This window comes from Anolis carolinensis, chromosome 1, assembly GCF_035594765.1.
Source record: "Anolis carolinensis isolate JA03-04 chromosome 1, rAnoCar3.1.pri, whole genome shotgun sequence".
NCBI lineage: Eukaryota > Metazoa > Chordata > Lepidosauria > Squamata > Dactyloidae > Anolis > Anolis carolinensis.
Genome location: NC_085841.1, coordinates 361,311,256 through 361,336,025, shown reverse-complemented (window position 1 = coordinate 361,336,025; position 24,770 = coordinate 361,311,256). Strand labels below are relative to the sequence as shown.

The following is a 24,770-nucleotide window of genomic DNA, read 5'->3' as shown; positions in this document are numbered from 1 at the left end:
TTGCACTGCATTAAAAGATCAGTGTAGACCCATGTAATGCAATTTGAACTGAGTTAAACTGCACTATATGGGTCTACATCAGGCATGGGCAAACTTGGGCCCTCCAGGTGTTTTGGACTTCAACTCCCACAATTCCACGGATTGGCACGGATACTCAAATTATTGGTTCTGATTTTTATGTTAGGAATTTACCTGTAGCTTGAAAGGTCTTTTCTTCTTTATACAAGCTTGAAAATAACTGGCTTTGGTACTTTTAAAAAATCTATACATTTTATAGTTCTTTGTTGCGGCTATTGCGAGCGCAATAAGCATATCGATTGTTGATTGTCACATAATCATAGAATCCTAGAGCTGGAAAAGACACCTAAGGGCCATCCAGCCCAACCCCTTTCTGCCATGCAGGAAGACACAGTCTAAGCACTCCCAACAGATGGCCATCCAGCCTCTGCTCAATAATAATAATAACAATAATGATTTTGTGATATGAAATCCAGCATATTATTATTATATTTGCTATGTCATACAATAATAATAATAATAATAATAATAATAATAATAGAACAATAGAATTCTAGAGTTGGGAGATACCCTTAAGGGCCATCCAGTCCAACCCCTTTCTGCTATGCAGAAAGACACAATCCAAGCACTCCCAATAGATGGCCATCCAGCCTCTGAATAATAATAATAATAATAATAATAATAATAATAATAATAATAATACCGTAGTAATAATAATAATAGAATAATAGAATCCTAAAATTTGGAGAGACCCCTAAGGACCATCCAGTTCAACTTCCTTCTACCCTGCAGGAGAACACAATCCAAGCATTCCTGACAGATGGCCATCCAATATCTGCACAATAATAATAATAATAATAATAGAATCATAGAATCATAGAGTTAGGAGAGACCCCTAAAGGCCATCCAGTCCAACCTCTTCTTGCCATGGAGGACACAATCCAAGCATTCCCAACAGATGGTCATCCGGCCTCTGAATAATAATAATAATAATAATAATAATAATAATAATAATAATAATAATATCATAGAATCCTAAAGTTGACTACTAAAAGGCAGACTGCGTTGGATAATCCGGAATGTTGGATAAGGGAATGTTGGATAAGTGAGACTCTACTGTATTTTGATTTGGTTTGTTTAGTTTCTGTTATTTATTATGGCATTGAATGTTTGCCATCTTTTGTTGGAGTCCCACCTGGGGAGATAGAGAGGGTTATACATACTAATAATAATAATAATAATACGAAATCCAGCATATCTATCTTGTTTGCTGTGTCATAATAAAATAATAATAATAATATCTTATTACAATGTTATTATTTCTACATATTATTATAATAATATAAAACTTGCACAAATGGGCAAAAGCAGGGTTTTCTAAAAAAGCTGAGTCTCTCAACCTTGCCGTGTCTTTATATTATTAGTCATGTTTTTCAAGTTCCCATGTAAGGAAAGGCAAAGAGAGATTGTAATAAATTTGGGATTTCACTCCAGCAGCAAGATCTTTTTTTAAAGGTGCAATTCCGGTTTCCCACCAGCAGCGGCCGCTGTCGCCTCTTAAGCGTCCTGCCCATTGGCGTACTCACTGATTCCGCGGAAAAGGGGGCGGGGCTAACGGTAGACGTCGCGTGGCCAGAGAGCCCACCTCCCTTCTCGCGAGAGCGGGGTCCATTTCCGCTTCCGCTTCCTTGCTGGTGAAGAAGAAAAGAAGAAAGCCGAGGAGAAGGAGTCTCGCCCGCTTGTGAGTCGTTTGTTTGTCCCCTGGGGGCTTGCCTTTATACCTTATTGTAATATTAATCTATATAATAATATATTAGATGGATTACAGTATATACAATAATATATTATGTATGATATTAATATATATGATATTAATATACTAGCTTGGGTAAAATGCATAAGGTTGTGGGTGAACTACAACTCCCATCATGCTAGGTTAACCCCGAGCAACTCCATCAGTACTTAAAGTTTATTATGGTGGGCAAGTTTGCTCTGGATGCATCATGGGTGGGGTTCAGTGTGCTCTCTGGTTGTAGGGTGAACTACAACTCCCATTATGGTGAGTCAGTCCCCTCAAATCCCTCCAGTAGGTTGAGTTAGTCATGGGAGTTTTGGGTGCCAAGTTTGGTCCAGGTCCATCATTGGTGGAGGTCGCAGTTTCCCTGGTTGTGGGTGAACTACAACTCCCAGAAAGGAACGTCAGTTCCCTCCAAACCCTTCCAGTAATCAGATTTCGGCATATCAGGTCTGTGTGCCAAGTTGGGTCCAGATCCATCGGTGTTTGGGTTCACAGTGCTCTCTGGATGCAGGTGAACTACAACTCTCCCAAATCAAAGTGAATTTTCCCCAAAGACCTCCAGTATTTTTTGCTTGTCATGGGGGCTCTGTGTGCCAAGTTTGGTCCAGTTCCATCTTTGGTGGAGTTCAGTGTGCTCATTGATTGCAGGTGAGCTATACATCCCAATATGTACCTACAACTCTGGAATTTATTTATTTATTTGCAGTGCAGTAGAGTCGCACTTATCCAACACTCGCTTATCCAACGTTCTGGATTATCCAACGCATTTTTTTAGTCAATGTTTGCAATACATCGTGATATTTTGGTGCTAAATTCGTAAATGCAGTAATTACAGCATTACATTACTGCGTATTGAACTACTTTTTCTGTCAACTTTGTTATATAACATGATGTTTGTCGCAGCTAGCAAATTGGGTTCCAAACTCTCAACCCCTTCTGCGGAAGTTGCACCCTCGTCCAAGGAGAAAAAACCCCAAAACAAACTGTCCTTTGGTAAAGAAAGATTTATATAAACAAAACATACAAAACACAGTCCTTTGCTTTTATCAGCAGCAAAAACAAAGCTTTCTTATCTTCAAGCTTTAACCTTTGTGGTTTCTGGACTCTCCGTCTTCAAACCTCTCTTCGGTTCTCCTTCAGTAGCTTTTCAGCAGCAATACCATCTTTGCCACCATCACAGCATCTTCATATTCACCTTCACTCCTCTCTCCAACAACACCACTACAACACCACCACTACAACACTACTACAAGACTTACTCAGACTCTATTAATAACCCTCAGTCTTTAGCAGGTGTCTTAATTGCTGCTGGTCAAACATAGATGGGACATGATTCTTGCAAACACTTATTCATTTTCACATGAGAAATGACCCAAATAATATAAAACTCTGACAATGTTTTGGTGCTTAATTTGTAAAATCATAACCCAATTTGATGTTTAATAGGCTTTTCCTTAATCCCTCCTTATTATCCAACATATTCGCTTATCCAACATTCTGCTGGCCCGTTTATGTTGGATAAATGAGACTCTACTGTATTTATGTTCCACCCTTCTCACCCCGAAGGGGACTCAGGGCGGATCTCAATGTACACATACATGGCAAATATGTCAGAGAGTGACAAAGACACACAGAGGCCAATTTCCCTGCAAACCTACCAATGTTCAAATTTGGGCATATTGGGTATGCATGCAAAGTTTGGTCGTGATCCATCCTTGTTTGGGTTCATAGTGTGTTCTGAATGTTGATGAACTACAGCTCCTATAAATCCCTCCAGTATTTTTTGTTGGTCATGGGAGTTCCACATATAAACAAACAGCACATGAGCATATAAACAGCAACATAAATTTAAAAACAACAAACATAAAATCACATCTGTTAAAATTGTAAGATTCCTAAAACCTAGTAGAACCTGTGAATAACGATGAGTATCTGAAGTTAGAAATCAAAGTGCGGAGTGAAGCAATTGGTGGATCCTTAATTCTGACCATAGATTACACAAGGTAAAAGGCCTAAAAAGCCTTGTTTTTAAACTAGCCCAAAAGGCTTGGAGAGTGGGGGCCAAACTTATCTCTCTAGGGAGGGTATTCCAGAGCTGGGGGGCCACCACCAAGAAGACCCTCTCTCTTGTCCCCACCAACCATGCTTGAGATTGTGGTTGGACCAAGAGAAGGGCCTCCCCGGCATATCTCAAAGCCCAAACTGGTTCACAAAAGGAGATGCAGTCTCAAAGATTGGTTGGGTCCAAAGCGTATAAAAGTAAAAAATAAGATGAACATCTGGTTCTGTAGAGCCACCCATCCCTGAGCTGTGAAGCTGAGCTGAGTTGTGAAGGAAGTGTGAAGGAAGGTTTTTTGCTTGCAATGTATTTTGCAAGAATTCCAGCACTGTCCTGTTCTTTATCTCTTTTAAGGAGAGACCAAAGACAAAGTATAAAGTTTACGACTATGGCGCCTTCTGTATCCGCATTATCTGCTTTAAACTGGAGTCTACACTGCCATATAATCCAGTTCAGAGTAGATAATCTGGATTTTATATAGCAGTGTAGAAGGGTCCTTAATTATTATATTGAGGGGGGAAACACTTGTTTTCCCAAGGGCCTGGAAACTGAAAGTACTTTCAAGTAAATGTTGACCTAAGTGAGGCTTTTGAAATTTAAATCTCTCTCCAATCCAGCGATCAGAAGGGATGCTCTTGACTTTCATGATAGCAAATATCCCAATTTCCCCCATTTCTAAAAATTCAATTTGTAATATAAAATATAATTAATGAAATTAACAGTACTTATACACATATAAATATACTTGAGCAAGTTACATAACTAAACAATTTTTCTCACCCAACATACATCTCTGTTGTAATTACATGTAACTTTAAAATACAAACATTTATACATAAATTATTTTTAAAAGAGGATTTTCTGCTTCCCTTTTGTCAGGTTCTATATAGTTTAACCATTTTTCTTCCACCTTGCATCCAGCATGCTATTTTGTTCTGCTTGTTTTTTACATTAACTAATCAATATCCTGGCAAATACCCCTTTTGTAATGAGATCTGTTGCCCCAAATATGTCATTGTTGACATATAATATAGGGAGAAGTTCTTTCTAGCTCTCTTCTGCAGACCTTTAAAACAATAAGGCCCCTTTGCTTCAGCAAATCTTGTTCTACGAAGCATTACATCTACTTGAAGTTAAGTGGTTTTGGACCTAGTTATTACTTGGATGGAAGACTATCAGGAGAGTATAACATGGATCTCCTTGTTGGGCCAGGGAAGAATCCTGCCAGAAATCCCAGCAAATAGTAACTAACAGTCAGAGTAGACAGTATTGGGCTGTATGGAGCAAAGTTCAAATGTATGATAAGGTGGTTTCCTGCATTCCAGTTATGGGTCCACTTAAGAGTGCCCCCTTTTATCTTTTTTGTAGCTACACAGGGTTGGATCTGGTTAGTACTTGGATGGGAAACTACCAGGAAGGATAGCCAGCGTGTTCCAAGTAGAGTGAAGAAAGAGTACCCCTATTGTAGTGGGAAGACATTATTTTATGCCTCTTTTATGAGGTGACAGGCTTTGATGTTATACAGCAACATAAATTGGTTGCATCTCTTAGCTTCACTTGGTAAGTTGGTAGTTCCCTTCTGTGGAGCTTTGCTGGGACCCTGACACAGCTGTTGAGGACAAGGCAAAACTTAGGAGTGAATGAACTGATAGTGGGGTACATAGTTCTCTTACCTTTTTGTGATAATTGGGACCTTAAAGAGCAGCTCGAAACAATTTTACAATTTGCAGCACTTGACAAATATTAACAAATTAGCAAAAGGCACATAGCAACATATATCCTGCATCTATAAATTATCAATACAGAGAGCTTAGTACATCTCCCAAATGGAACTGAATAAGAAATTAAGAAAAGAATCCCTTTCCTCTATAGCAGGGGTCCCCAAACTAAGGCCCGGGGGCCGGATGCGGCCCTCCAATGTCATTGACCTGGCCCCTGTCCTAAACTTTAGACTTAGGGTTGACCTAAGTCTACCTGGTCTTTGGACGTCTCTTTGCTTACCTGTGGTCTTATGAGATCATCTAGATGGTCTTTGAAGGTCTCTTTGCTTAGCTATGGCCTTATGAGACCATCACTTTCCTTACCTGTGGTCATAGGAGACTATCTCAATGGTCTTTGAGGTCCCTTTCCTTATCTATAGTCTTATGATGGCCTTATGAGATCATCTAGATGGTCTTTGAAGGTCCCTTTCCTTACTGATGGTCTTATGAGACCATCTGGATGGTTTTTGGAGGTCTCATTGCTTACCTAAGGTCTTGAGATCATGTAGAACAGGGGTCCCTAAACTAAGGCCTCATTTACCTGGCCCCTGTCCTAAACTTTAGACTTAGGGTTGACCTAAGTCTGAAATGACTTGAAGGCACTCAACAACAACAATCCTAATTTTGGACTGTTTCATAGTCCGGCCCCCCAACAGTCTGGGGGACTGTGAATCGGCCCTCCACTTAAAAAGTTTGAGGACCCCTGCTCTATAGGATGCTAGCTTAGCTATGGGACATGTTATCTTTCAGCAGTAGAAGCACTGATTTGCATGACACTTTATGCAAATCAGACTGGTTCCTGCACTCAAAAGGACTTGGACTTAAAGGCTAAAATAATTTGCCACCAGTTCAAACAAGAAAAGTTCAGGTGTGTGTCAGTTCTGATTTAGAAATTCGAACTATTGCTTCAATTTGTACAGAGATAAAATGCGGTCTCTGCACTTGGAAGACAATCCTACTCAGCCATGACTGATAGCATATGATAATGAAATAAGATTCTGTTCTAGAGACTTCTCAATAAAATTAGAAATTCAGTACATACCATTAACTCAGTTTGATGCAGTTTTCTGAGGGCCTTTCCACACAGCCATATAAACCAGAATATCAAGGCAGATAATATTCAATATTTGCTTTGAACTGGATTATCTGAGTCCACACTGCCATATAATCCAGTAAAATGTGGATTTTATACCACAGTGTGGAAGGGGCCTGAGAAATCTAAAGGTGCATTAGTGTTATTTATAATTGTTTCTTCTGTCTACAAGCAGTGGAATGTCTTGCGCCATGTCTTCTTTGTATTCTTCTTCTTCTTCGTCACATAGCTACGGTATTTGTACTGTCAATGAGACCAAGAGCTATTGAACATAGATTACTAAAAGTAAATAAATAGGAGGCATAATATCTTATATAATCATCGATAAGAAGGTTGAAAGACATTGTCTTACTATTTTTGTAGTTGCTTCTATTTTGCTGATAATTTTTGTAGTTGTATTTTTTATCTTCATATTCCTATGTTTAGTTTTATAGTATAAAAATACTGTGAAAATAATAAGAAGAAAATTAAGGTTCTTCCTTAATTGATAGCCTCCACTCAGAGACATATAGAATAATCACAAGATGTCTCAAACCTACACCTGTTGATACTCTATAAGCTAGATGGCATTTGCCACCCCTTGATGTGTGATGGGAAGTTGCTGCCAATTGCAAGAGAAATAAAGTTGAACACTGTGAAAGCCACCCACTATATGGCTATCAGCCTCCTCCCAGTAGCCTCAAATCAAGGAAAAGTTTCATGAGAACCACCACTCCTCTAAATGTTTCCCTAGCAACAGCAAGAATATCCCTCTGGGTAGCAAAATCAGGCAATTCCAACTTGATGCCCCCCATGAGGGTCTTCGTCCAGAGGCAAACCAAGAATGAGCAACTTGGAAGTCCCTGAACAGACTCAGAAGTGGAGTTGGCAGATCAAAAGACAACCTGGCCAAATGGCACGACCTAGAAGAATCTTCTGCCTTGTGGGACTGTGGAACAGAACAAACAACTCCACATCTGTATGCTTGCTCACAATGCCCTGCCTCATGCACAGAGGAAGAACTGTTTAAAGCTACAGACAATGTGATCTCTGTTGCCTGATTTTGGTATAAAACTACCTAGCAGCTTATGATCCCTTTATTTTATCAGTTTTAAATTTATCTACACAATGCTTTTGACACGAAATAAAAAAACTCAAAGAGGAGCCTCACCTCTTCAGGCATGCTGTTTTCTGTTGGCAACAACAGAAGTGGGCATGGCTTGTATTGAAGAGGTGAGTAACACCAGCGTGTTGTCACCTTCTGAATGCTTCTAATTAAATGAATTTCCCCACCCATTATTCATTATATTAAGATGCTTCCTTCTTCCTCCTCCAGAGTTGTGTCCAAGAGCAACTGGTACAGTTTTTCCATTTTGCTGTGGTGTTTGTTGTCTCTTGATGCAGCCTTCTACTTTACCAAGCATTATTGCCTTTTCTAATTAATCTTGTCTTCTCGTTATATGTCCAAAGTCCATTAGGAGACAGAAATACAATCTAAAACAGGTGAATACAATCTAAAAATTGTGAAAGAATTGGCTGGCCAATTTGATTTAGGCAGAGATGTCTCTTTCTAATATGAATTCCATTGTTGCAACCTTCCAGAATTCCCTCATGGGGCTATGTCACTGATACCAAGGGCGTTTGCCACTCTGTTGTTGTGATCATAGTTTCTGCCTCTTCTGGGCTTAGTCAGCAGCTGGCGTAAAGGTCCTCCGGCTCATTTTCCCTTGTTCCTCTGGGTCATTTTCCTTGCCTGGGTGTGGCACCACAGTTACATCGGGAATTCCAAGAGCAATTATTGCTGTAACAGTTCTATATTTAACTTTTATGGGTTAGCTGTTGAATACCAGGCACACTTTTAGATTTGTGTGTATTTTTATTCATATGTATCTAACATATAAACAGATTGTAGCTGTTGTATCTAGATCCTCTCACACAAGCCTCTCTAAAACCCTGGTGCCCTCCCCCCTTCCCTGTAACACATCATTCTTATTATTCCAAAAGTAAACATTTATTACATGGAGGAAGCCTAAAAGGCCATTAACTTGGTCTAAACAAGTTCCAAAGAACATGGCATCAATGAGAGAGAGAAATATAAGAACAAATAGATTTCAGTCATCTGCATTGAATTCAGGGTCACTTAAATGTCCAACTTCATGGCATGTATTTGGTGAGAAGATGCAAGAATAATATCCTGTCACCTGACGTTGATTTTCTTGCAGCTGATCATTTTTATTGAGCAGGCTTTCCTCCTCTCCATTGAGGAGGCTGATCATTGAGCAGGCTTTCCTCCTCTCCATTGTCACCAGCTGACTGCCCTGCACATTCTGATTTTAATTTTTAAAGTATATAGGTCACAATATATATTTATATACTGTATATGAGGCCCTTAGAATCCTAAGAAATGCCAAAAATTCACTGTTAATAACAATTTTTGAATTACCCCCCTTAAAAATCAAAGTGCCTCCCTGTGGACTCCACGTTGGAAACCAGGGCTCTAGATCAGGCATGGACAAACTTTGGCTCTCCAGGTGTTTTGGACTTCAACTCCCACAATTCTTAACAGCCATAGGCTGTTAAGTATTGTAGGAGTTGAATTCCAAAACACCTGGAGGGCTGAAGTTTGCCTATGCCTGATCTAGATGCTATTAGTTGCTTGCATTTAACGCAGTACTGGGATAATATTTTTTTGAAAACTGCAGAGGATTGGGGTTGCGGAGGGTAGCAAGGGAGATTCTGGGGTGAGGAATGCAAATGGTTGATGAGTCATTATGTAATGCCTTTTGGAATACTTCTCCTTATAAAAGAACAAAATAAAATACAACAGTTAAAATGTAGGATTTGTTTGTGACATATGTCAGATTCTGCCTAGTGCTTTGGGCACAACATCCCACTCTCACAACCTTATTTGGTATCTTCATCTGAATTTTTAAAAAAATATGTTCTAGGGGTGATGCATATGTGAGTAGTGAGTAAGATTTTCACATGATTTCTAATTTTAATTTTTTTAATTTATATTCCACTTTGCTCCTGACGTAGGATCCAAGGCACTCAAAACTTATTAAAAACAAAATAGACTAAAATCTATTTGGTACAAATGTTTTTTTAGGAAATTAAGTAAAGCAGTTCTGTTAAAAACCTTGCATGTTGCCATGTTCATCTCCTTTGAAGCACACTATATATATATGGATTCATGTGGTAATGTACCTAAACAATAGACTGTGGTAGCACTGGAGTTCTAATCAGAAATACATTGTACACTTCTTACATGCTGTAATAGTAAATGCTTTACATTAAATTATTCCTTTTTCCTCTCGATCTTTTACAGGAAAATGTCAGCAGCTGATGACTTTTCGGTGAGTTGTCCATCCCAACATTTTCCCAAATTATAAACTGTTTGCGGTGCTTAATGAAAATAATCCAAATGTTTGAGCAGAGAGATCTAGATCCTTAGTCATTGCTATTGTGTCCCTTCAAGTAAATTCTGACCTATGTTTGCCATGAATACTTTTTAAAACAAATGTTCTTTTTATTGCAATTTCCAATGTATATCAGAATTTTTATAGAACTTTTACACAAAGAATGACATTAGCCATCCAGACATACAGATTCTATGTAACTACATTGGATTCACAAACTACCTACAGTTACATTGGCTAACAAACAGATAAAAGGGAAATTTTTACTCAGCATTCACACGCATGTACATGCATTCAACCTAATACATATATCACAATTTCTCAATTTTTCCTTTGTGAAAAATACCTGTTAGGCAAGACTGCTTCCTTGCAAATCTGCCAATCCACCAAAGCTTCTAGAACACCAAAATGCATCCTTTCCCTAAGAACAATGCCAAGGATCAGAATCTTTGTTTTCTCTGCAGCAGAAACTGACTCCCTGCAATGTAAAATGACTCCAAAACGCACTCCTTCCTTTTCCCTTGAGAAAAGGAGGCCCCAGTGTCTCGAATTCTGCTTTCCATTGCAGATCTGCCACTCTCCATGCACCATCTCTTTCCATAGAGCATGGCGGGTAGACCAGAATTCACCCGTCTGCCACACTTTTGAATTGTCATAAGGTTTGTTATATAGCAATATTTTGCTGATGTTGTACCAAAAGTTGTAAATTAATGATAGACGTCTTTCATCCTGGAACATGTTGATTTCATCTCAGTTTCCTGGCAGATGTTGACTCTGTGTAATTGGTGTTGATTCTCAAGGAGCCTTGTGTTGACTTCCTTCTTAACATAAAGAATCTTGTAAACAGTTCCTTAACTTACAAGAGCCATTGTCTCTTATTAATGTAAACATGTTGTTTTTTCCCAAAAGTTCATCAATTACAGTTCAGCAAGCAGGTAGTTAGTAATTGCAGGTCTTAATATTTTTGAATGGTGTCTTCAGCCAAATTAGACCCCATCCATACACCTTTCATAAAATTCATTCATACCCACACATATTAAATCCACATTTATAAAATCTGCACATCATTTTCCATCATGACATGTTGACCCTAAGAGAAACCCATCACAGGCTTTTCTTGGCAACAATTTGTTAAGAAAGGGTTTGCTTTCCTCTGAAATTAAGAGTGTTACTTGTCCAAGGTCGCCCAGTGAGCTTCATGGCCAAGTGTGGATTTCAGCCTTCATATTCCCCCAAATTGAGTTCTTTTTTAATGGAGAAAACTTCAATTAACAGTCTCTAGTTTTTGGGACTGTGATCTGTGGCAGGGAGGAAGGGATCAAGTCATTTGGAAAGTTCATAGGAAGGATTTTTTGGAGAAGGAAACGGGGGTACCAGCAGCTTTCTTTGGAGGAAGACTAACACTTGTCAGGCCATCCCTAGCTTAGTCCCTTTCAGATATAGTAACCTACAGCCTCTCATATTCTCACAACCAGCACCTACCCTACCGTGTTTCCCCGAAAATAAGACAGTGTCTTATATTAATTTTTGCTCCCAAAGATGCACTAGGTCTTATTTTCAGGGGATGTCTTATTTTTCCATGAAGAAGAATTCAGTTATTGTTGAATAAAAACATGAACATTTATTATATACTGTACAGTAGTTGTCATCACAAACCAGCATAACCAGACAAACTGTGAATCCTATCAGGAATTTCTTGTTACTACCATTATTTCCATGTACAACACTTTATGGTATGTACATTTACCGATCCTGCATGCTCTGGTGGTCTGATTGTTGGGTATGCTTCAAAACAAAAACTTTGCTAGGTCTTACTTTCAGGGGAGGCCTTATATTTAGCAATTCAGCAAAACCTCTACTAGGTCTTATTTTTTGGGGATGTCTTATTTTAGGGGAAACAGGGTATGAAATAAAGAAAACAAAGTTGCCACTAGATAATACAACAAATTAGAAAGAGACTGTGGTCCATTTATTACCTATCTGAGATTTCTCAACAAATGCTTGGTAACTTGAAAGACAGTAGGAAAGAACACATTACAGGTACAGTAGAGTCTCGTTTATCCAACATAAACAGGCCGGGAGAACATTGGATAAGAGAAAATGTTGGATAATAAGGAGGAATTAAGGAAAAGCCTATTAAACGTCAAATTACGTTATGATTTTACAAATTAAGCACCAAAACATCATGTTTTACAACAAATTGACAGAAAAAGCAGTTCAATACATGGTAACATTATGTAGTAGTTACTGTACAGTAGAGTCTCACTTATCCAAGCTTCACTTATCCAATGTTCTGTATTATCCAGCGCAGTCTGCCTTTTGGTAGTCAATGTTTTTGTAGTAAATGTTGCAATGTTTTGGTGCTAAATTCGTAAATAATGTTACTACTTAACATTACTGTGTATTGAACTGCTTTTTCTGTCGATTTGTTGGAATACATGTTTTGGTGCCTAATTTAAAATCATAATGTAATTTTATGTTTAATACGCTTTTTTCTTAACCTCTCCTTATTATCCAACATTTTCGCTTATCCAATGTTCTGCCAGCCTGTTTATGTTGGATAAGTGAGACTACTGTATTTACTAATTTAGCACCAAAATATCACAATGTATTGAAAAGATTGACTACTAAAAAATTGACTACTAAAAAAATTGACTGAAGAATAAAATGAACTTAGAGTAACAACATTGTCTGAAGTTAAATCCGTAAAAGTTCACTCCTTTCTGCCTAAAGAAACAGCTTTGGATCTGGGCGGGAGGAAGACTGCGTTGGATAATCCAGAATGTTGGATAAGCGAAGGTTGGATAAGTGAGACACTACTGTAGATAGATTCAATCAAGAAAGCCATAGTCTTGAGTCTGCAAAACCTGAGCAGAGCTGTTGACAGTACGGTGATTTGGAGGTCTCATATTCATAGGGTTGCTGGACAACCAAATTAACTTGATGGCAAATAAACAGCAACAAATAAAATGGAATTCAGTCATGTTTGCATGATATTAGTTTTTTTAGATAATCATTGTGCTTTCTCATGAAATTGAATATCTCAGGTTTTCCCATTAAGCAGCAATACTTTCACTAAAATAGTTGGTTGAAATGAGAATGAAAAGAATTATGGTGGGCCCTTGATACCGGCTGGTTTCTGGTTCCAGGGTCCTTCTGTGGCTGCTCAAGCTTAAAGACACGATGATGGCACCAAAGCATTTCCCAGGCTGACACGAAATCACAAAATCGGATTGAGAATGTCTGAAAATGAGAATATCTGAATAACTTTGACAAATGGTGGTAGGATATAGGTCAGGAATGGGCAAACTTTGGCCTTCCAGGTATTTTGGACTTCAACCCGAATTGTGGAAGTTGGAAGTTGAAAACACATGGCCGAGGTTTGCCGATGGCTGATATAGTTTGATGCCTTGAACAATAGTGAGATAACAGATATGGTGGCTGCCCCATCTCACTGGAGTTTCTCTCTTCCAGCTGGCAGACGCTCTCCCGGATAGTTCTCCTGCCAAGAACGCCTCTGTAGGCAGCGCAAAACCTGCTGGCCAGCCCCCCCAAGCCTGGCCGGGTTCCAATCCCTGGAACAACACTCCTAGCGCTCCCCCTGCAGCTCCGTCCGGATTGCCTCCAAACACATCCACCTCCAACGTGCCCTTTGGACCACCTCCCACGGGAATGTATCCTTCCCTGCCCCCTGGAGCACCCGTCCCTTTCCCTCCCCCTGGGTCTGCTTGCCCCCCTGGCAGTCCCTACCCACCCCCAGGTCCCGCCCCACCAGGGCAATACCCTCCACCAAACATGCCCTTTCCAGAGCTGCCCCGACCATACGGGGGTCCGACAGAGCCAGCTGCACCCCCTCCGGCTGTAGGGCCTTGGGGGTCCATGCCGGCCGGAGGGTGGGGTTCCACTGTTGGGGGTCAGTATCCTGCTCCCAGTGTGCCGTATCCTCCCCCGGGGCCCTATTCTGCTCCGACCCACACACCAGGAGCTGCTCCGACAGTGCCGTGGGGAGCCGTCCCTCCGGGACCTTCGCCTCCAGCCCCCTTCCCCCCACCCACAGGCTCCTATCCGGCTCCAGGATTGTACCCTACGCCGCCTAATCCATACCAAGTGCCACCCGCATCTGCCGGAGCTCCGTCCATGCCTGGTGGTCCCCATGTGAGTATCTGAATTGTATGATCCAGCATTAGACCTAACAATGGGAATCGCAGCCCAAAAAGATCTTGTTGAGGCTGCAGCTCAGGCATGGGAAAATTTTGGCCCTCTGGGTGTTCTGGATTTCAACTCCCACAATTCCTAACAGCCGGTCTAAAACACGTGGAGGGCCGAAGTTTGCCCATGCCTGTCGTAGCTTGTGGGGATATTTTGGTATCTATAGCAGGGTAAAGTGCAGTGTGGCCAGCGCCATATAATAATAATAATAATAATAATAATAAAAAATATATTCCAACCTATCTCACCGGGGGGACTCAGGGTGGATATAGGAGCTTATGGTGGGAAACAGGAGAGAAAATATGCAAGATGGTTCTGGTAAGGTTTAAAAAGCTAAAAAAAATACTTTTATTATAGGAGGTAATAAATCCTCATATAAAAGAGTAGATAGACAAAAGGAAAGTTACCTAAATTTGGTAAAAGAGTCCCTAATGCTGATTCTTATGTCTCTGTGTTGGCCATCTTGAGGCAGAGAGAAGTGTCATGGTGCTCCATGGTGCAGTCATGAAGTGAAACACCTTGGGTTACATAGATTTTAGAAACAGCAGGGTTTTTTTAAATGTCAGAAGTGATTTGAGAACATACTGCAAGTTGCTTCTGGTGTGAGAGAATTGGCCGTCTACAGAGACGTTGCCCAGGGGATGCCCAGATGTGTTAGCATCCTGCTGGGAGGCTTCTCTCATGTCCCCGCAAGCTAGAGCTGACAGATGGGAACTCATCCCATCTCACAGATTTGAACTGCCAACTTTCAAGTCAGCAACCCAACCTTCATGTTGGCAATCCAAACAAAGTTTCCTCTATAATCCATTGCTGTATAGACAAGTATGGGTGCTTCTTCATTTTCAATCTTGCATTGATCGAATTAGCTAGCTCTAAACCCCTTGGCATTGTAGAAACAGATCTCTTTCGCTTTATCTTTTCACAGCCTTACCGTTGAGGTGGCGGCGTCAGGCTCCTGAAGTAAGCTCTCCCCACCTGCTATTTACAGAGAATTTTTAACAGTTGTTTTTGGTAACCTTTTGGAGTCTGGAAGAGCACGCCCACCTTCTGCGGTCCGTCTGAGGTGTGAAGGAGCACTGTGTGTAAGCCGGACTCTGTTCCAATGGTGAAATACGTCTTTTTGTTTGTCTGTCGAGATGAATTAGGAGAAACACGCCAATTGCCCCAGTTCTGCAATCCTTGCTTGAGGGAGGATCCTTCCTTGGGATAAATGGGTGTTGGCCCTGCAAGGAAGGACAACTCCGGAATAAGACCAGGGACCTAACGAAACCTGGGAATCTTTGCCATAACTGCTTCATCAAGAATGGACTTGCAGGCCTCACCAGAGTGATAACCCCTTCTGTGTCTTTGTTTGTTCAGGTGATTTTCATCATTTAAATAAACTCAGTGTGTTCTGGAGACCTCTGTAAAGAAATGGGCCGGACACAGTACAACCATTTGTCAGATTGAAGGGAAGCAAGGCATGTTAACGGGGAACCAATTTTCAGCATCCGCCTCATTTCCCTCTCTACTCTTGGGAAGTAATTGCAAAGATATTTGGGACTTTATTCCTATATACACATTTGTGCATTGTCTCACGAGTCAATTTAGGTGTTCTAGAAGCTGCCGTAAATCTGAGCTGTGAGGTTTGCCAAAATGACTTAGACTTTGTACATTTCATAAGCCATTTCAGAATTAAAATCCATGTTAAATGTGAAACTTAAGGATTTTAGCTTGACTGGTGAGACCTTGAAAGCGTTTTGGTTGTCTTGTGTGTTTTATTCCTGCAAACTGAAGTCCTGTATTGAAGTGTTTCATCTTGGAGAGGGTTAAGAAACATGATCAGAAATATATTTTCTTGCCCAGCACTCCAGAACCTTGGACATGTCCTGCATCGCTGTTATCCTGCTGTGGTATTATGTAGAGCTCCATAGACTGCAATTGGACACAGAGTTTAATCTAGGACTAATAATCAGGAAAGTGTCTAGTTGGGCTTATTCTCAGATAATTTCTGTTTAATTGTGCCATTCATGGGTGATAAACACGAGTCAGTTCTTGCTTATGGATTACACGTACATCTGTGCAGACTTTTGAGAGCACTAAACCTCACTTGGGATAAAGAGCTGGGTTTTTTAAAAAAGCAGTTGGCCTTATTAAAGCCTTTTTTCAAAACAGCTTTAATGCTTAATTTAGTAATCTGCAAGAGCAAGAATTAGCTCTGGTCCAGCTGATGTGTGTAAAATTCTGTCTGGTGCTCTCAGATCTCATAGCAAAAAGACTATGGGCCTGTTTTTCGAAGCCAGTTTTGTCAGAAAGATCTGTTGAGAATTGCTATTTCTCTTCCCAGTAGTTGATGGGCTGATTTAGCAGAACGCTAGGGTTGAATATGCCACAAAAGAAACTTCTGTGATAGTTATACGGCCATTTATTTGGAGTGGAATTAAAACATTGAGCAGAATTTATTACATGGAGATGAAAAAGTTTTCACAGTCAGTCCCTGGGCAAATTTGGGCTGTCTGTTTACCTTTTGCATGTCTCCCCACTACCAGAACCACTTCTTCCTTCTCTTGTAATGCTGTTGCATTGTCCCAGAGTGTCAAAGCACAGATATTGTGCTCCTGGGAAGAGGCAAGTGTCTTTCAGAAAACATTCACAATAAGTTTGAAATGCAGTCTGCAACATGCCTGTGCCTCTCACGAGCAACCACTTGTGGCAAGTGCAACTCATCACATCTCTGCAGACATGGAGGACGCCAAAACCACAACACTTTAAAGCAGTCATGGGCAAACTTCGGCCCTCCGGGTGTTTTGGACTTCAACTCCCACAATTCCTAACAGCCGGTAGGCTGTTAGGAATTGTGGGAGTTGAAGTCCAAAACACCCGGAGGGCCGAAGTTTGCCCATGACTGCTTTAAAATATAATCCTGCCTCTTTCAATTTCCCGGTTTGTCCCACATAGAGACAGTACTGCTTTCTCTTCTCCTTGACTGAAATATTTCTTCCTCCCCATGTCGCTGGACCTCATTGAACTTGACTCTGGGTATTTAAATATATATATAACATATGGAAATTTTAATTCAGCTTGGGGTACTTTGGCCATAGAAGAACCATAGGAAAACTTGTTTTTAATTCATCCTAAATTGGAGTAAACGCATCCATTATTTGCCACTGGTGTATTTTATACAAGGATGGGGATAACTTTGCTTCTAGGACTGCTTTGGAGTTGATGTTGACAGTTCTATATAGAAGTTGAAATTTCTGGGATAAAAGTATTGTGTGAAAAGATGACATAGTGCATATCATAGATCTGTCTTCTAAGATACTTTCCTGTATATTTCTGTCTGCTATACAGGCAGTCCCTGAGTTATAAATATAAAGTGAGAGAAATCTACTCCTTGGCAATTCACTCCTGAATGAGTTATAATGGGGAAAAGGCTCTCCACTGAAGCTTTCTCACCTATTGTAGTTAAAAAATGTATCTGTTCCGACTTGCAAACAAATTCAAATTAAGAATTAATCTATAGAACCTGTGTTGTTCGCTACGTGGGAACTGCCTGTATATAAATGGAACATTTTGTGAATGAGACTTAGAGCATATTACTTTTTCCAACCAAAGTTCAGGATACAAACAGGTTGGATTTATTGGATTAATCTCAATCTGTTGTTTGTCTCCATCATGAGGCCAGCCTGTTATAAAAGTACAGGAGGCACTTAATCCTGGGCAGAAAGACAATATGATATGTGTCTACTCAGAGATAGGTGCCAATTGGGTTCAGTTACTCCCAGGTAAGTGGGCACAACATTGCTCCTGAAGTCAGAATTACGGTTTATCCTTCTGCATAGACAAAGGGCAAAACCATTCCAAGACAAGTGGGATCATGTATGTGCAACAGATGCACTTTCAATGCGTGCCGTGTTTGATGGAGACGAGTCACTTCCAGTAAGTGAATTTAATCCAAGCAGTCTTCCAGGCAGCACACTTTGGCATGTAAACAACATAAAAATAGTTCTAAGAAAAGCCAGATCCTGTGGTTGTTGAAATGTGTGCAATGCTTATAATTCTGGGATGGATTAAAGAACTAAACAGGTTATTCAGCCTTCAGCTTTGTTCTCTGCTCTTGAACCCTGTGACTTCAAGGTATTGGCTTTAAAGTGGCCCAGTTCTGCCTCCTGCCTTTTCGTTGCTTGCTAGAAAAAAGCAACCAAAACACAGCCCTGCTTGCTTAAGGCATTAGTTATATGTAACTGTTTGCTGAAGGCCTTTAGGCCATCTAAAAAGTAACTTTGGTTCCTGTTCTGCGTCCGCATAGTAGAAGAGAAGGGCAAGGTACAGCCAGGTTTCAATGACAGATAAAATTCATGTATGAAAAGCAAAGGGCTTTTGGAAAAACATGGAGCTTACTGCCAACTCGGCATCTCTGCTTGGTATTACGTGATGTTATGAGGAAAGCTTGACTTCTTCTGTCCCATTTAGACAACTTCTCCCCCCCAGAAATCGTGAGGTGCTTCCCTTGCAACCAAGCAATTGTGGGACGTGGCTGTGTATTAAAAAGACATTTTAAACCATTCTGTCCCAAGTGTGAGCCTGAATTCTGGGCCTGATGCTTGTTAACGCAATGAAATCCGTATTGTTCTTCTTGTGTTCTTTGTGAGTAAAAAACTGCTGAGAAGTTTGGGTTGGTTTTTAAAATATATTTCTGTTTTTGGCTTGTGCTTCTGGGGTGGATATTTAACTGCATTTTGTTTACAACATGGAATTATTAAGCAATCACACTTCTGAAGGCATAGACCATATCACTTGCTGCTGTATTCGTTTTGTTTTCCTTTCTAGATGACAAATATTTGCTGTATGATGGTAGTGAAGAGGCTTTAAATACAGGATTTGATATTTTTTTGAAAATACTGTCACTTTTTGTATACAGTTAGACATTAAACGTATTTTCAAGATGAGCCTGTCCACTGTCCTCCATAAAGGGTATCTAACTGTTCTTGGGCTTTCAATTCACAGAGTAACCCATATTTTTCTGTGACTTGTACTTTAGGTGAGGTGCTGAGAATTTTCGATAGACACTTGGTTTTCCTCTCTTGACTTCTGCAAAATTTCCAGCAAGGGGGGGAATTATACACAGCCCTTTGATGCTGGAGTGGAATTCCCAACAGCGCAGCCAACATAACAGTGCAAACTCCTCCACAATCACATTCCCAAACCTGCCTTTTAAGGATTGCCTGGAGAAAAAGTAAAAGATAGTTAAACTATATACATCTACAGCAGCTCATTAACATAGCCCAGTACTATCTGGGATGATGGGAGACGGCCTGGATGGCCCTTGTGGTCTCTTCTAACTCTTACGATTCTCTGAATTGATTTCCTCCCATCATTGGATTCAAGAGGAGATGGGAGTTTTAGTCCTAAATCATCTGGAAGAAAGAATGTATAGTTTAGATACTATTATATTGGTTTGGATATTTTAGCACAGCAGGTTAACCACCAGCTGCAATAAATCTTGCCAATCCAAAGGTTGGCAGTTCGAAGCCCGGGTCGGGGTGAGTGCCCGACCATCTGCCTAGCTCACTGCTCATCTAGAAGATCGAAAACAGTTGTGAGTAGATAAATAGATACTGCTTAAGCGGGAAGGTATTTTAATGGCATCATAAGGAAATACCAGAAAAATGGCGATTAAAAGAGGCCTGTGAACAGGAAGTCACAGGGCCGGGCTGTGGCGCAGCTGGCTAGTAACCAGCTGCAATAAATCACCACTGACCGAGAGGTCATGAGGTCGAAGCCCGGGTTGGGTTAAGCCCCCGACCATTAAATAGCCCGGCTTGCTGTTGACCTATGCAGTCCCGAAAGACAGTTGCATCTGTCAAGTAGGGAAATTTAGGTACGCTTTATGCGGGAGGCTAATTTAACTAATTTACAAGATTATAAAACTGCCAGCAAAACACGAGGAAAGGAATGAGGAAGTACAGCCACTACTGGACGGTGAAGCAACAGCTCCCCCTGTGGCCGGAATCGTGAAGCTGGAAAAAAATGTTAAATGCCTCTGTGTCTGTCTATATATGTTGTTTGTCTGTTGGCATTGAATGTTTGCCATATATGTGTTCATTGTAATCTGCCCTGAGTCCCCTTCGGGGTGAGAAGGGCGGAATATAAATACTGTAAATAAATAATAAATAAATAAGTCTTCGATGTGGAGGATGGAGAAATAGTCCCCACCCCACCACGTGACCAAAATTGAGCACAACCTCCAAGATGCCGAAGATTGGAAATGCTTATACATCTCTATCTGTACTGTTATCTGTCCTGTCTGTGTATAATGGCATTGAATGTTTGCTGTATATGTCTTCTGTGATCCGCCCTGAGTCCCCTTTGGGGTGAGAAAGGCAGAATATAAATACTGTAGATAAATTTTAAAAAAAGTTAGAACAGTTTTAAACCTGATTTGACAGAGAAACAGTGTGGCGTAGTGGTTTGGGTGCCGGACGATGCCTCTGGAGACCACTTTCTGACCTTGGAGGAGTCACAGGGGCTCAGCCCCAGAAAGTCCCAAGGTAAGGTGGCCATAAGACAGATATGGCTTGAAGACTAAAAAAACAGATTGGATGTAATCATTAGATTTTCTAGAAGCTTTAGTAAGAGCCCATGTTTTAACTTTGTGCCAAACTGAAGCCAGTATTGACACTAATTGACCTGTAAGAGAAGGGCCTTCCTGTAACTCTCCTCCCACAATATCTTGCATCCCTTCAGCAGGTGTCAGTTTTGAGAAGCAGAACATAGAATCACAGGAGTTCTGAGTGGTTTGATGATGTCTCGGTTCAAGAAAGATATCAGCACTGGGAAATGTCCAAAAAGGGTTGCCAAAATGGTCAAAGATCTGGAAGCTGGCTTCAGGAGCTGGGGATATTTAGCTTGGAGAAGAGAAAGCTGGAAGGGGACATGACAGCCAAGTGGCTTATGGATATCTTTGATGGAGAGCTGCCCATTAAATGGTGGACAGGGATGCAGAGCTAGACCATATAGTTTTAGAAACATAATCTTCAATTAAAAGGAAGCCTAGTTGGTCTTCTATATCCACTGGTTTTGCCTCCACAGGTTCAACCAACCATGGTTTCAAAATATTTCCCTCCAAAATGCAAATTTTTGCCAGGTGGCATCTCACATAAACTCACATTTGTTCATGAATGTTTTGTATAAAGGACACCGTTTTACTATTCCATAATGTTATACGCCTACAAAACGTGGACCATCTACAGATGTCACACTCAACATTCTAGAACGATTCCAACAGCGTTGCTTCCAAAAAATCCTGCAAATCTCTTGGGAAGACAGGTGGAAGCAAAGACCACCAGCATTGAAGCCATGATCCTTCGCTATCAACACCACTGGACTGAATTCCAAGTTGTCCGAATACCCAATAATCACTGTCTCTCAAAGCAGTTATTCTACTCCCAACTCAAGAATGGAAAACGGAAGATTGGTGGACAGGAAAAGAGATTTGAAGATGGGCTGAAAGCCAACCTTAAAAACAGTGACATAGACACCCAGAGAGAACTGGGGAGCCTTTGAATGTTTGAATTGGCCATCAGCTGTGACCAAGAGTGCGGTGAAATTCAAAGAGGCACAAATGGAGGGCGGAAGGGAGAAACGTGTCAAGAGGAAGAAGGCATGTCAAGCCAACCAGGACCGCCTTCCACCTGGAAACATATCCTCACTGCAGAAGAACATGCAGGTCAAGAACAGATACAGTCACCTACGGACCCACTGCCAAGATCCTACACTTGGAAGGCAATCAAACTCAGACACGAGGGATCGCCTAAGCATGCCATAATATGTAATAGGACTTTTGGTATCCACAAGGGAACCTGCAACCAGTGGATACCAAAACCGACATACTACAGTATATATCAATGACGGGCAACCTTTTGCGCTTGGTGTGTCAAAATTCACCAAAAAAACCTAGCATGACTTGGGTGGTGTGTCACTTCAAGAAAAAAACCATAATTTTGCAATATGTATAGTTTAAATAACAAAAACATATAATTGTAATATATAACTGTATTCAATAAATCAAAAACTATTTCATAGAATCATAGAATAGTAGAGTTGGAAGAGACCACATGGGCCATCTAGTCCAACCCCCTGCTAAGAAGCAGAAAATCGCATTCAAAGCACCTCCGACAGATGGCCATCCAGCCTCTGCTTAAAAGCCTCCAAGGAAGGAGCCTCCACCACGGCCCCGGGGAGAGAGTTCCACTGTCGAACAGCCCTTCTCACAGTGAGGAAGTTCTTCCTGATGTTCAGGTGGAATCTCCTTTCCTGTAGTTTGAGGCCATTGTTCCGTGTCCTAGTCTGCAGGGCAGCAGAAAACAAGCTCCCTCCCTCCTCCCTATGACTTCCCTTCACATATTTGTACATGGCTATCATGTCTCCTCTCAGCCTTCTCTTCTGCAGGCTAAACATGCCCAGCTCTTTAAGCCGCTCCTCATAGGGCTTGTTCTCCAGACCCTTAATCCTTTTAGTCGCCCTCCTCTGGACGCTTTCCAGCTTGTCAACATCTCCCTTCAACTGTGGTGCCCAAAATTGGACATAGTATTCCAGGTGTGGTCTGACCAAGGCAGAATAGAGGGGGAGCATGATTTCCCTGGATCTAGACGTTATTCCCCTATTGATGCAGGCCAGAATCCCATTGGCTTTTTTAGCAGCCGCATCACATTGTTGGCTCATGTTTAACTTGTTGTCCACGAGGACTCCAAGGTCTTTTTCGCACACACTGCTGTCAAGCCAGGCGTCCCCCATTCTGTATCTTTGATTTCCATTTTTTCTGCCGAAGTGAAGTATCTTGCATTTGTCCCTGTTGAACTTCATTTTGTTAGTTTTGGCCCATCTCTCTAGTCTGTCAGGATCGTTTTGAATTCTGCTCCTGTCTTCTGGAGTGTTAGCTATCCCTCCGAGTTTGGTGTCGTCTGCAAACTTGATGATCGTGCCTTCTAACCCTTCATCTAAGTCGTTAATAAAGATGTTGAACAGAACCGGGCCCAGGACGGAGCCCTGCGGCACTCCACTTGTCACTTCTTTCCATGATGAAGACGACGCATTGGTGAGCACCCTTTGGGTTCGTTCGCTTAGCCAATTACAGATCCACCTAACCGTAGTTTTGTCTAGCCCACATTTACAGTTACTACCATTATTTCCATGTACAACAATCTATGGTACCTCTTGCAGTTTCCATGCTGATTTCTCTCTATTCTAGTTTCAATGTAGTCATGAGCAATGAATAATATAATAATAATATAATAGTAATAATATGATAATATACTACAATAATAATAGAATAATAGAAATTAATTATATATATAGAGAGAGAGAGAGAGAGCGCATTTATATTTATTTACAGCATTTATATTCCGCCCTTCTCACCCCGATGGGGACTCAGGGCAGATCACATTGCACACATAAAGGCAAACATTCAATGCCATGACACAGAACAGAGACAGACACAAGACACAGGCACCGGGCTGGCCTCGAACTCATGACCTCTTGGTCAGAGTGATTTGTTGATTTGTTGCAGCTGGCTTGCTTTCCAGCCTGCACCACAGCCCAGTCCATTTTTATATATATATATAAATGTAATGTGCATAATTCCCATGGAGTAAACAACAAAACCACTGGACCAAATCACACCAAATTTGGCCACAAAAGACATAGTCATCCAATCAATCTGCATGCGGCAGCGTGTCAGCAAAAATGGCTAGGCGTGTCAGTGCTGACACGCGTGTCATAAGTTGGCCATCACTGGTATATATCATAGACCAGTGGTTTTCAACCTGAGGGTCCCCAGGTGTTTTGGCCTACAACTCCCAGAAATCCCATCCAGTTTACCAGCTGTTAGAATTTCAGGGAATTGAAGGCCAAAACATCTGGGGACCCACAGGATGAGGACCACTGCTGTAGACAGATGTTTTGCATAAATAAAATCATAGCTGTAGTTTCCTAGTTTAGCCAGAAGAGAGCACCAAGCCCCCTACTTGATAATATTAGAAAGTTTATTGTTGGATAATTTATGCCAAATTGCTTAACTTCATTAACAACTTTAGACCATGTTTCCAAAAATAAATATATGACACAACTTCAGAATAAAGGTACCAATAGTCCAGAAAAAAAATCGGCATGTAGGTCACCACTAACTCAAGATTCAAATTGGTGAATAAAAAACAAAGCAGGGTTAATCAAAATCATTATACCTCTCTTGATTGGTTTGGGTATGTAAATGAGAATTTGAGGGAAAGATCATTTGTAGAATCATTCATACTGAGTGGGGATTGTGAGAGCTAGGCTCCGAAAAAGGTCAATTTCCCGAATTTTGAGATGGGTCAATTCCTAGCTTGGGTTTTTTTTTTCTTTATCCCCAAGTTATATAAAATTCCTAAATTGTTCACATGGGTGTCTGAAAGAGTGG

General features: G+C 40.8%; 1 protein-coding gene across 1 annotated transcript; it reads left to right on the top strand.

The window, feature by feature from the left end:
• The first annotated feature begins 1,634 nt into the window (after positions 1-1,634).
• On the top strand, positions 1,635-19,263 carry mapk1ip1l (mitogen-activated protein kinase 1 interacting protein 1 like). The gene is made up of 4 exons (XM_003225783.4): positions 1,635-1,759; positions 10,036-10,063; positions 13,601-14,281; positions 15,261-19,263. The coding sequence occupies exons 2-4, from the start codon at positions 10,040-10,042 to the stop codon at positions 15,270-15,272; spliced, it is 717 nt and encodes a 238-aa protein (XP_003225831.3). The 5' UTR covers positions 1,635-1,759; positions 10,036-10,039; the 3' UTR covers positions 15,273-19,263.
• The last annotated feature ends 5,507 nt before the right edge of the window (positions 19,264-24,770 follow it).

Coding starts and splice junctions, on each gene's coding strand:
- mapk1ip1l (XM_003225783.4), top strand. CDS start 10,040: ATGTCAGCAGCTGATGACTTTTCG. Junction 10,064..13,600: donor CAGCAGCTGATGACTTTTCG/GTGAGTTGTCCA, acceptor TCTCTCTTCCAG/CTGGCAGACGCTCTCCCGGA.